At 35.7% G+C, this 12,019-nt stretch overlaps 1 protein-coding gene across 4 annotated transcripts in view; it reads left to right on the top strand.

Moving 5' to 3' along the window:
• The first annotated feature begins 797 nt into the window (after positions 1 to 797).
• Positions 798 to 12,019, top strand: part of LOC123525224 (uncharacterized) — a 36,261-nt gene continuing 25,039 nt past the window's right edge. The window contains exons 1-7 of one of the 4 annotated variants that reach the window (XM_053538049.1): positions 798 to 843; positions 3,173 to 3,202; positions 4,621 to 4,681; positions 5,010 to 5,096; positions 5,779 to 5,817; positions 6,852 to 6,959; positions 7,178 to 7,347. In XM_053538049.1, coding sequence (XP_053394024.1) covers positions 3,173 to 3,202; positions 4,621 to 4,681; positions 5,010 to 5,096; positions 5,779 to 5,817; positions 6,852 to 6,959; positions 7,178 to 7,347 — 495 coding nt within the window. In that variant the 5' untranslated portion in view covers positions 798 to 843. Of the gene's footprint in view, positions 844 to 2,310; positions 2,370 to 2,430; positions 2,578 to 3,172; positions 3,203 to 4,620; positions 4,682 to 5,009; positions 5,097 to 5,778; positions 5,818 to 6,851; positions 6,960 to 7,177; positions 7,348 to 12,019 lie in introns of those variants that run through there. The other 3 variants (XM_053538050.1, XM_053538047.1, XM_053538048.1) reach the window with 3 other exon arrangements.

The following is a 12,019-nucleotide window of genomic DNA, read 5'->3' as shown; positions in this document are numbered from 1 at the left end:
TAGCCATATTGTTATGATCGTGTTTATCAGAGATCTGTGACAACGTTGCTGGTAATACAGGTAATACAGGTTTCAACGTTAAGGAGCTCAAACATGTATCAGTGTCTTCAGTGTTCTCCTTAAATACTGAAACGTTTATCAAATCTTCATTGAACAGAACAGAGTTCGTTTCGGATAAAATATCACTTACACTGATATTGCAATCATGGCGTCCAGGGCCTCCCAATCTTGGCGCCTTACTTGAGTTCAACTGTTCAATCAAAATTTCATCACTACTGCTCCTTTTTTTCCTTTTAGACTTTTTATAATTGCCCATAACACTATTAACATTATTCCAACACTTCGAATATGACCGTGAATAAATCCCTTTAAACAACCAAAAATCCAATTTATTTAACTAGAGATTTCAAATGTCCGTCCATCGCTTTTCATTGATCACGTGATAATGATATATAATTAAGCAACGTTTGACATGCCATAGTGAGGAATGTTGCACCTTTCATAATTTCTCCGTATATATTACATTTGCATTGTCTTTAAATATTATATGCTCTTCTACGTGGAGGAAATAAAGAATCTATCTATCTATCAATCTATCTATCTACTAACTTTGGGATAAGAGTCCCGTGTTTGGCACGCTAAAGAACCAGGGAAGCTTCTGGAATTAGAGCGTCTTCTGTATCTTGCACTGTCCTACTAACGGTTATAGACTATTACAGTATTCCGGAGGAGTCGCCAATATGGGTTACCGGTAACGACTATAAATAAGCACACACACACACACAGAAAAAAGTGAAAATTAGATTCGAGCAGTTGAGCAGGAAATATGTTTATTAGGCACAGGTGGTAATTAAGTGAACTACGAGGATTATTGTCGATTTCTACCTGTTTAAACAAGAAATGTTTTGTAACGTAAATTTAAGAAAAAATGCTTATTTGTTTGTAGTCTAAAATTTATATGAATGTATTAAACTTTTAAAATCAAATTAAGAACTAAATAAAGATTTCCAATTATACACTCGTTCTTCCACAGGGAAGTAAAAAACATAAAATGTACACGCGTGGATAGGTTTGGGGTTATGTGTAGGGGTGGGGGACGTGAATATAAAGGTACAGTATCAAGAAACTGAAATGAAAGTAAAAACAATTACATGGGCAGAGGGGGCGGGGTTATGTGAGGCTGTGGGGAAAGGATGCGGTATATGGATGAGGGATGCTCAGATAAAATATCTAGAAACTTATTTAAAGGGGAAAAAAATATGTACAGGTTTCAGTAATGGATGTCGGAGGAGGAGGGTATTGAGGCGGAGTAAACTGTGGTTGGGATATTTAGATGCAATGTAAAGAAACTGAACTGAAAGTGGAAAATAGGGATGGGGTGGTACCACTGTCCCAAAACCAATAGGAATCTTTCTCAGCTGGTACTTGTGCAACATTTGAAAGGCGTACGGCTATTATACTTTTTTATTAAGAGCCCGGAAAAGAAAAATGACCAGAAAATGTCAGGTAACTCTGACTTTGACCATTGAGCCACTAATCTCAAAATCAATGGGAATCTTCCGTAAATAGTACTTAGTCATTGTGTAAAGATTGAAAGCCAAAGGTATTATACTTTATGATTTACAGTCCGGAAACCATTTTCAGTCTTCTAGTCACTGTGACCTTTCACATATTGACGCCTAAAACAGTATGAACCCTAAGTGCTAAGTCATCATGTAAAGTTTGAAAGCCGTATAGCTACATACCCTGTGACCTCGAGCCCGGAAATTAAAAAAAAATAGATATTAAATCAGAATCCTCCTCAAGAGGTGCTTCGTCATTATGTTGTTTTTTTTTTTTTAAAAAAACCGACAGGAATCCCCCTCAAGAGGTGCTTCGTCGGAGATTGTAGCTGCTGTAGTTTGTGACTTTAGCTCAGAAATGAAAAACAAATCTAAAAACCAAATTAGCATTGTGTAAAGTTCGAAAGTACTTTATGACCAAGAGACTGGAAACCGTTTTCAGTCTCCTGTCACTTGACACATTGACCCTAAAAACTTTTCAAGCGGTGCCTACTCATCCGTTAAAGCTTTTATACTTTGTGACTAAGAGTCTGGAAACGGAAAATATTTACGGACGGACGGACAGACAAATAAAGCTATTCCGTAATATGTCAAACTGGGCATATAAAAACTACGGAAAATTGAGATCTTTGAAATTATAACTTTAAATCCTCTAAAGATATTTCACACATGTCTTAACTTCCTTAAAAATATAATAATCAGGTAAACCCGACACGTCATATCTGGGATAACTAATATGAGATTTTGGGTTCCCTTTACAATATTACACATCTATTATAGAATTACAAGTTTGGAGGAATTAAAGCAGTAAGCATAACATTATTTACTTACACATTTATTATCTAGTCTAAATAACGAGACCTCGGGTAGACCGATTTTACATTTTGATATTTTACGTTGTCTACCTAGAGGCGGATATCGACAAGTAAAAAAAAAATATTAACGATATTCAACTCTCGAGTACAATTATTTGGACTAATTTATTATCATATCTAACTTGTTAAATATTAGAAAAGTACGTGTTTTATACTTGAGCTGTCAACGAAATAACAAGCTGGTTATTCTGCCTGTGCTAATTTTCACGGGACATAATTTGGTTAACCATTTAGCTTTGATATTTTTGCAGTATAATAGTAAACTGAATATATTCGTACTGCGACATCTTATATTATTATCGTGTCTTTAACATATATTTGTTTGCTATTGGGTTGTAGTTTTGAATATTAAATTCGTTGAAGCATGAAAGAGATTGCAATATTGTCCAAAGAAACAAATGTCAACGAACAAAAACATTTGGTTTTTAGTATATATCAGATTCATTCCACGTATATATACGTATGTTGAAATGCATTTGTTGCTTGTTCCATTTTTTTCTTTCCGTCAACATAATAGTGTAAGACATTATGTATAAGACCGTTAGTTGCATATTTCTATAAAAAAATGCAGTTGACATAAACTTTGTAAAATGATATCTTTTCTTGCTTATTTTGATTTAAAAGCGTGAAGCAACTTGATTAATACAAATATTCTATATATAGGTAATATTTGTATGCATAATACAGACAGATATAATATATCACCCATCAAAATTAAAAATATCTTAATTTCAGATGCTGTTTGTGTTTAACAGATTAGTTGCCGTAAGTGTAATTCACCATTTTCATTCAAAAATTATTGTTACACATTCAATTTATAATAAAAAATATTGATATGTTAACTGAGCTTGCATATTTCAAGATTTTTAAACTGCAACCAAAAGTTGGCTTACATTTGGCAGGGGTGGGGAGGTGGTCCTGACTACAAGTGTCTGTAGATGAAAATAGGTATGACTTTAGATGCACATCACATTATCACTGTTTTCATAACAGACAGACATCTGAATTGATATTTTAAGCATAATGTTTGTTATTCAGTCATATCCCGCAGACTACGCGAGTGGTTTTACCAATAAATACTTCTCTAACTTACTGAATCAATTTGTTTTTAACTTTAATTTGAAGTTACTTACCGATAAAAGTATAATCCAAACTACGAAAAATTAATAGTCCATGCCCAGAATATACGGTGGTATGTTTCGTAATACGGTGGTATGTTTAGGACATATGTTATTTTTTTTAAGATTAAATTATCTCGTGCGCACGACATCTTATCTTGAGCGATCAACATCTTATCTCGTGCGTACGACATCTTATCTTGAGCGATCAACATCTTATCTCGAACGATCAACATATTATCTTGAGCGATCAACATCTTATCTCGAGCGATCAACATCTTATCTTGAGCGATCAACATATTATCTTGAGCGATCAATATCTTATCTCGTGCGCACGACATCTTATCTCGAGCGATCAACAGATTATCTCGAGCGATCAACATATTATCTCGAGCGATCAGCTCGAGATAATATGTTGATCGCTCAAGATAATATGTTGATCGCTCAAGATAAGATGTCGTGCGCACAAAATAAGATGTTGATCGCTCGAGATAAGATGTTGATCGCTCAAGGTAATATGTTGATCGCTCAAGATAATATATTGATCGCTCCAGATAAGATGTTGATCGCTCAAGATAATATGTTGATCGCTCAAGATAAGATGTTGATCGCTCAAGATGATATGTTGATCGCACGAGATAAGATGTTGTTCGCTCGAGATAATATGTTGATCGCTCAAGATAATATGTTGATCGCTCGAGATAAGATGTTGATCGCTCAAGATAATATGTTGATCGCTCGAGATAAGATATTGATCGCTCGAGATAAGATGTTGATCGCTCGAGTTAAGATGTCGTGCGCACGAAATAAGATGTTGATCGCTCGAGATAAGATGTTGATCGCTTAAGATAATATGTTAGATAATATGTTGATCGCTCAAGATAAGATGTTGATCGCTCGAGATAATATGTTGATCGCTCAAGATAATATGTTGATCGCTCAAGATAAGATGTCGTGCGCATGAGATAAGATGTTGATCGCTCAAGATAATATAATCCTAAAAAAATAATTGCATGTCCTAAACATACCACCGTAAGAATATGATTTATTGTACTTTTATTTCAGTGGCTACTATGTGTTGCTGCCCTTGAAATCATCGATTGTAGCGCTGCACAAAGACCAAACGGTAACTTGAAATTCAACAGTCTTTTTTGTAAATGAACTGCAGGACATATCTGCATTTGTCGATCTGATCGTTTAACTTGTGCAAACATTCAAGAAAAAGGCATGAGATATTTCCAATCCTGGCATGCAGAGTAAAACATTTGTATTTTATGGTAAAGGATTTTTTTTGGAGGGGGCTTGTTACCGCCTAAAAAGATACCCTCTTGACAGATATTTCAGTAAGCACCTTCAGTAACCAAGCTATTCTGCGACAAGACATAAGGAACAGAGTAACGGAAAATAAACTGAAGATCAGGTTAAATTAAATTAATGTTGTTTTTTTTTTTCAGACGTGGCGTACATTCTTAAGCCATGTAAGCCATCAGAGTGTGTCTACTGCAAGGAAAATGTGATGAAAAAATTAATACCTGACGAACGTGAGACATTTTCAAACATTTTATTTCAATATTACTGCATATATTTGATAATATGACCGGGCGTCACAGAAGCAGCAAGTAATTACTAAAGAAGAGGCTTTTCCTGAAGCGATCTGATTTTTTTAAATGTTTACCCTTTGAGACATTCGAAACATTTGACAACGACCGAATTAGCCGAAATGGTAGTGTTTTTAAAAAATGGCAAGCCATCAGATAAAATGTGCTATTTTAGAGGCTTAAGATTTTCTTATTTTGCTTGCAGTATTTATATAAAAAATAACCATGCAGGCAGGGAGCCATGCTACTGTTATTGCTGCTTCTTAGAAATGTGTAATTTTCATAATGTGAATATTGTATATGTTTTCAACCTCTTGGCCATATTTATTTAATGTGTTTGTAAATGGCTAAAGGCACACATCCTTACATTTACTGGGTTACGATTTTGAATGGCTGTGTTCTTGGAACGACGTAGCTATGCCTACAAGGATCTTACATACCAGTAGGCCTACCTGCATGTGTAAGACGGGTTTCTCCTACCCGAGGTGCAGTGTGATGAAAAATGAAAAACCGAGCGTTAGCGTTATGTCATTAATTTTCTTTGCATATCATTAACTGAAGTACTTGACAAGTTTATTGATTTCAGTTAGTTTAGCATGACTATTTTCTATTTTTATCATTTTAGCACTTGTATGTGACAAGGATGCACATGTCAAAAGTGCCAGTAAGTTATCATCTGTTCATATTTAGTTTGATACATCAAATAAAAGTAAGTGCTTTTTGTGTCTGATAAATAGAATACAATTTGTATTACCAATTTTCATTTTCTCTTCTAACCATCTTGGTAAATTACCTTTTTACGATAAATAAGTTGACTGCTGGGACAAGAACTTTATTCTAAAACCTGACATTCATCCACTTCTGCTTTGTGTCTTTTTCATTCTGGCTGAATTCTGCAGATATGGTCAAATTGCATAGAATTACAGAAATGCTTTTAAAAGATGTTGTGAATTTACTTTATAGAAATTTAAATTAGATTTTCTTGGTGATTCTCTGTCTTAAACGCCTCTCAGTGAGGGTGAAAATTCGAACCGTTTGTCATAAAAATAAAAAAATTGAAATGATGAATGAAGAGAAAACCAACGTTAAGTGTGTTTTTTTTTTAAATGTGTTTTGTTGAGCACTCCGTCTGCTGTATCTCTCCAAACACGTTGTTTTCGTGGGCAGTGTCTCAGGCGCTTTACTCCACAACACGTTGTTTTCGTGGGCAGTGTCTCGGGCGCTTTACTCCACAACACGTTGTTTTCGTGGGCAGATGCTTTAAAGATGTGTGATTTACTTAAAAATTTGTTTTCTGGTGCATTTGTCTTCGGCGCTACTCCATCAAATCACGTTGTTTTTGTGATGATTGGAGCCACTTTCTCCACTAACACTTGTTTTGTTGGGCAGTGTCTGCGTTCTCTCCACAACACGTTGTTTTCATGGGCAGTGTCTCAGGCGCTTTACTCCACAACACGTTGTTTTTCGTGGGCAGTGTCTCGGGCGCTTTACTCCACAACACGTTGTTTTCGTGGGCAGTGTCTCAGGCGCTTTACTCCACAACACGTTGTTTTCGTGGGCAATTTTTCCGGTGCTACTACAATTGTGTATCCGATATTGAATAGTAAATTTTGAGACAATTAAATTACGGGAGTCATTTTAAATACAAAGGATGAATCATTTCTCAAGATAATGCGTTTTAATAATTTCGTTTTGCAGGCTGTTTTCTGTGTGGACATCAGTGTAAAACTATTCAAGACATACAAAATGCTCTGAAGGACGGTAGCGAAATGCAATGTGGAAATGAGACGCCTATCGAAATCAGCTGTAAGCTCTCCCTCTCTCTCTCTCTCTCTCTCTCTCTCTCTCTCTCTCAAATTTTAAAGAAAATATCATGAATGTAATTTCTTATGTTGGGATTTAATTTTGTCGATTATTGAGAAAGACGCGCGTAGTTTTGTAACTAGTATATTAGCATACCGTTTCATGTAGAGAGAAGCGTTTCAATATCATCAAAATTAAAAGCGTTTATCGTATTTAATCAGGTTGTTTGATAGCACAGATGTCTAACATTGGAAGACCCACTAGCAGCGGACAATACAAATGCTACAGTGAAATGATACATGTACAGTTTGAAAAAGTATTGAATGAGCCTCTTTTGGATTGCCCAACTGGAAAAAAGGGGAACGACTGTGAAAATCCTTACACTGAACCAGTACGTATAAATTCATAATGTTGTATTCATTTGCGTCGGTCCGTACATTTTGTGTCGTTACCGCTGGAATTCTTAACAATTGCGAAGCAATATACGCCCGAAGGTATGCCCTTTGACCCCTAACTGTGACCTTGACCTTGAAGCAAGCCACCCGAGACATGCTCTCTACACGTCGTCTCGATGTGGTGAACATTTGTGACAAGTTTATTTAAAATCCTTCAAACAGTTCAAGAGTTACAGAGCGGGCACGAAACAAAGTCATATGACCTTTGACCCCTAAGTGTGACCTTGACCTTGAAGCGAGCCATCCTAAACATGCACTCTGCACGTCGTCTCGATGTGGTGAACATTTGTGCCAAGTTTCTTTAAAATCCTTCAAGCAGTTCAAGAGTTACAAACCGGACATGAAACAAAGTCATATGACCTTTGACCCCTAAGGGTGACCATGTCCTTGAAGCGAGCTGTCCAAAACATGCACGTCGTCTCAATGGGATGAACATTTGTGTCAAGTTTATTTGAAATCCTACTATGGGTTCAAGAGTTACAGAGCGGAAACGAAATTGCTAACGGAAGATCAGACAGACAGACAGACAGACGGTAAGGTAAGGTAAGGTATTGTCAAATGCCAAGACCACAGTGGCATGGAGACTACAACTCATTCCTCATCAAGAAATGTAGTGTTTAAGAATATAGCCATCATTTGTTTATGGTCAGTATAAATTGATTCTACTGGTACTGAGTCAGGAGGTCTAATATCAATGTTACCTAATGTTGCTTGAGAAAACGCCTGTGCCTGCAGCCATCATGCCTGATAGCACGATGATCTATGGACGATTGATATGTTTGAGCCATTGGGTCTAATTTCATATCTCAAAGAGACTGAAAATTACACACCAAGTTAGTTCGGCAGCCTATCAAAAGGGTTGGGATAGATGTGTTTTTCAAACATTTTTTGCTGCAATAGGTGCTAAGTTTATGGACAAAGGGTTATCATTAAAATGATTCTAGCCAAAGCGTCATTAGGTTTTTAGGCTGGCGAACTCGTTCGCCAGACTATAATTATTACCACAAATAGAAAGTTACCAAGATCAACCGTGTGCTGAGACTGACAACATAAATCATTTCATGCGCAATTCTGATAGTTCCGTCATGTATATCAGTTTTACCACGGATTTGTTTAAAGATTGTTAAACTAATCTGTTTCAATAAAAACTTTTTTCAACCATTTTATTATCGTGCTTTTCTTTTAAAGAAAAAAATACTTGAAAGTAAAAACATATTCAAACTTAGTACGCGTTTCTTTATTAACTTGTTCATTCACTTTTATATAGACTCATTCATTATGTATGAAAACAATTCATTTTTAAATTGTGTGAACTGATAGTCTATTTTAAGTAGAGGTAGTGCGTTAAGTTCTCACACAAACTAACGCACTTAAAATCTTGCAGTTAGAGTTTTGATAACATTTTTATATACATTTATGAACCTAAATTATATTACATTTTTGGGGCGATTAGCCCCAGAGTGAACAATACGGTTCAGATTCTCTTAACACCATATGCCTACAAGCAACAGTAAACAATCACCCCCTAACATTTCCGCAGAACAGTAATAACATGTATGACATATAAATTTGTTTAGCTGTCCAAAATGCATAGAATTCTATAATTTCTGTTACCCTTTAAGATAACATTAGAAAATATTACATAATGAAGGTAAATCAATTCGCCCCCTGTAAATGAAATGTCCGTATGAATGAAACTTTTTCGTCTTCTGCAATGTAAAACTCGATGACATAATACACACACTGTGTAATATGCAGAGATAAAGCTGATAAATCATGCGAAATGTAAGACGTTTTTAACAAAAAAATACAACACATCGAATCAAAATCTTATCGAAACACTTAGATAATGTTTATGCTGTTTAAATGGAAACGGAATTCCAACGACCACTTCATTATAGATTATGACCTCGGTCTATAAAACATACGCTGGTTCCGAGCACGGTTTCATTTATAACAAATGTTGATATGAATTATACTGCGTATTATTAATTAATTTTTTAATAAAAGTACATTTTTGTATTACTTGGTATGATTTTGTATATAATGCAATAAATAATGAGCACAAAAAATATGTATAATGTACGGTGGCACAGAGGTGACATGCATTACTCTTTTTTTTAATTGTACTTCTCTTTTTTAATGTTGTTCCCACGTTATACTAACTTGAGGGAACGACTTAGTATGTCGTGGTAACGAGTTACTAAGTCGTGGGAACGACATAAAAAAGAGAAGTGCAATTTTAAAAAGAAGTATTGCATTGAAAAAAAAGAGTAGCGCAATAAAAAAATGAGTAGTGTAATAAAAAAAAGAATAGTGCAATAAAAAAAGAATAGTGCATGCTAGCTATGTCGAGGGAACGACTTACTAACTTGTTAGCTATGTCGTGGGAACGACTTGCTTACTCGTACCCACGACATAGCTAACTCACTCGAGTTAATGCGGATTGACTCAGAAGGCGAAACTTACCAGCCATATCTGGGACCACACAGTGTCCAAGTTTGTTCCTCGGTCGTCCATGATGATCACCGGTATAATAAATATAACAAACAATTTGATTGGCTGACTAACTCGTGGGAACGAGTCAGCTATGTCGTGGTAATGTGTTAGCTATGTCGTGGGAACGTTCCCACGACATAGCTAGTTCGTTCCCACGAGTTACTAAGTCGTTCCCTCGACATAGCTAGCATGCACTACTCTTTTTTTATTGTACTATTCTTTTTTTATTACACTACTCTTTTTTTGCGCTACTCTTTTTTCTTCAATGCAATTCATTTTTTTAAAATTGCACTTCTCTTTTTTTATGTCGTTCCCACGACTTAGTAACTCGTTACCACGACATACTAAGTCGTTCCCTCGAGTTAGTATCTCATGGGAACGACATAAAAAAGAGAAGTGCAATTAAAAAAAAAAGAGTAGTGCATGTCACCTCTGTTCCACCGTAGTTGCTATAGGTTCTACGGGACATAATCGCTGCGTGGAATTGCCAAAGTAACGTTAGAAGAAACAAATAGAGGATAATTGTTGGTTTCGGTGTAATATCACGTTATAATTTCACCGAGTGGGCACCAAAAGTGATATTTTCACGAGTGGCGCAGCCACGAGTGAAAATAACAACTTTTGGTGTTCACGAGTGAAATTACCGTGATATTACATCGATACCAACAATTTTTCTGTTTATTTTATGTCTAAAACTCTACTTTTGTTGTGTTTATTTCAATAAAATGTCGAAATTTGCGGGAAATTTTATCAGGAAGCATCGCAAAGATGACGTCATTTTAACGACGTCATCGTCATATTGTTTCCGGCTTTCAGTACGCTCGGTAAACTTTTTGACGTTAATCCGGGTATCAGATTTGATAATTTTCACTGAGTGGCCAGTGAGTTTATCAGGATATAATTCACCGTTATATTTCGATAAACCACCGAAAAACATAAAATAAATGACTACATTCTACGATTTGTATACCGAAACAACTTACATGTTATATTTTTCTGTAGAAATAATGTTTATATTAACAATAGAAACAATATTATTTGATTTAACGGCAGTTTGTTTGTTTGTTGTTGTTGTTCTTTTTTTTTTTTTTTTTTTTTTTTTGTTTTTTTTTTTTGGCTATTTTTATACTAAACAAATTCGTTTTAGAAACATTCTAACGAATGCCGAAAGTAATATTGTAAAAGCTTTGTCGCTAATTTGCTTAAGAGGTATTGGGGATGGGGTGGGGGAGGGCGTAGATGTAAGCGATTTTTGTTTAAACACACGTTTTCAACTGTATTTCAGGTTATGTGGTAATGTTTAACAATTGAAATAACTTGATACAGTCCTGAAGTTAACATTATTTTGCACTGTGTTGCAGTTTTAAACAACTTTTACCGTGTCGTTTTATTTTTTTTTTATTTGTTTATTTATTTATTTTTTTTTATTTGTTTATTTTTTTTTTTCATTTTAGCTCACCTGCCACGAAGTGACAAGGTGAGCTATTGTGACCGCTTGATGTCCATCGTCCGTCGTCAGTCATGCGTCGTGCGTCGTCCGTCAACAATTTCTAAAAAAATCTTCTTCTTGAAAACCACTGGGCAGAATTACACCAAACTACACAGGAATGATCCTTAGGTGGCCCCCTTTCAAAATTGTTCAAAGAATTGAATTCCATGCAGAACTCTGGTTGACATGGCAACCGAAAGGAAAAACTTTAAAAATCTTCTTGTACAAAACCACATGGCCTAGGGCTTTGATATTTGGTGTGTAGCATCATCTGGTGGTCCTCAACCAAGATTATTCAAATTATCTCCCTAGGGTCAAATATGGCCCCGCCCCGGGGGTCACATGGTTTATATAGACATATATAGGGAAAACTTTGAAAATCGTCTTGTACAAAACCACATGGCCTAGGGCTTTGATATTTGGTATGTAGCATTGTCTAGTGGTCCTCTACCAAGATTATTCAAACTATCCCCCTAGGGTCAAATATGGCCCTGCCCCGGGGGTCCCAAGTTTTACATAGACTTATATAGGAAAAAAAGTTCAAAAATCTTCTTGTCTGAAACCACAACACTTAGACCTTTGATATTTGGTTTGTAGCATTGTCTTATGGTCCTCAACCA

Source organism: Mercenaria mercenaria, chromosome 3 (assembly GCF_021730395.1).
Source record: "Mercenaria mercenaria strain notata chromosome 3, MADL_Memer_1, whole genome shotgun sequence".
Lineage (NCBI taxonomy): Eukaryota > Metazoa > Mollusca > Bivalvia > Venerida > Veneridae > Mercenaria > Mercenaria mercenaria.
This window is presented reverse-complemented; position numbering and strand designations above follow the sequence as displayed.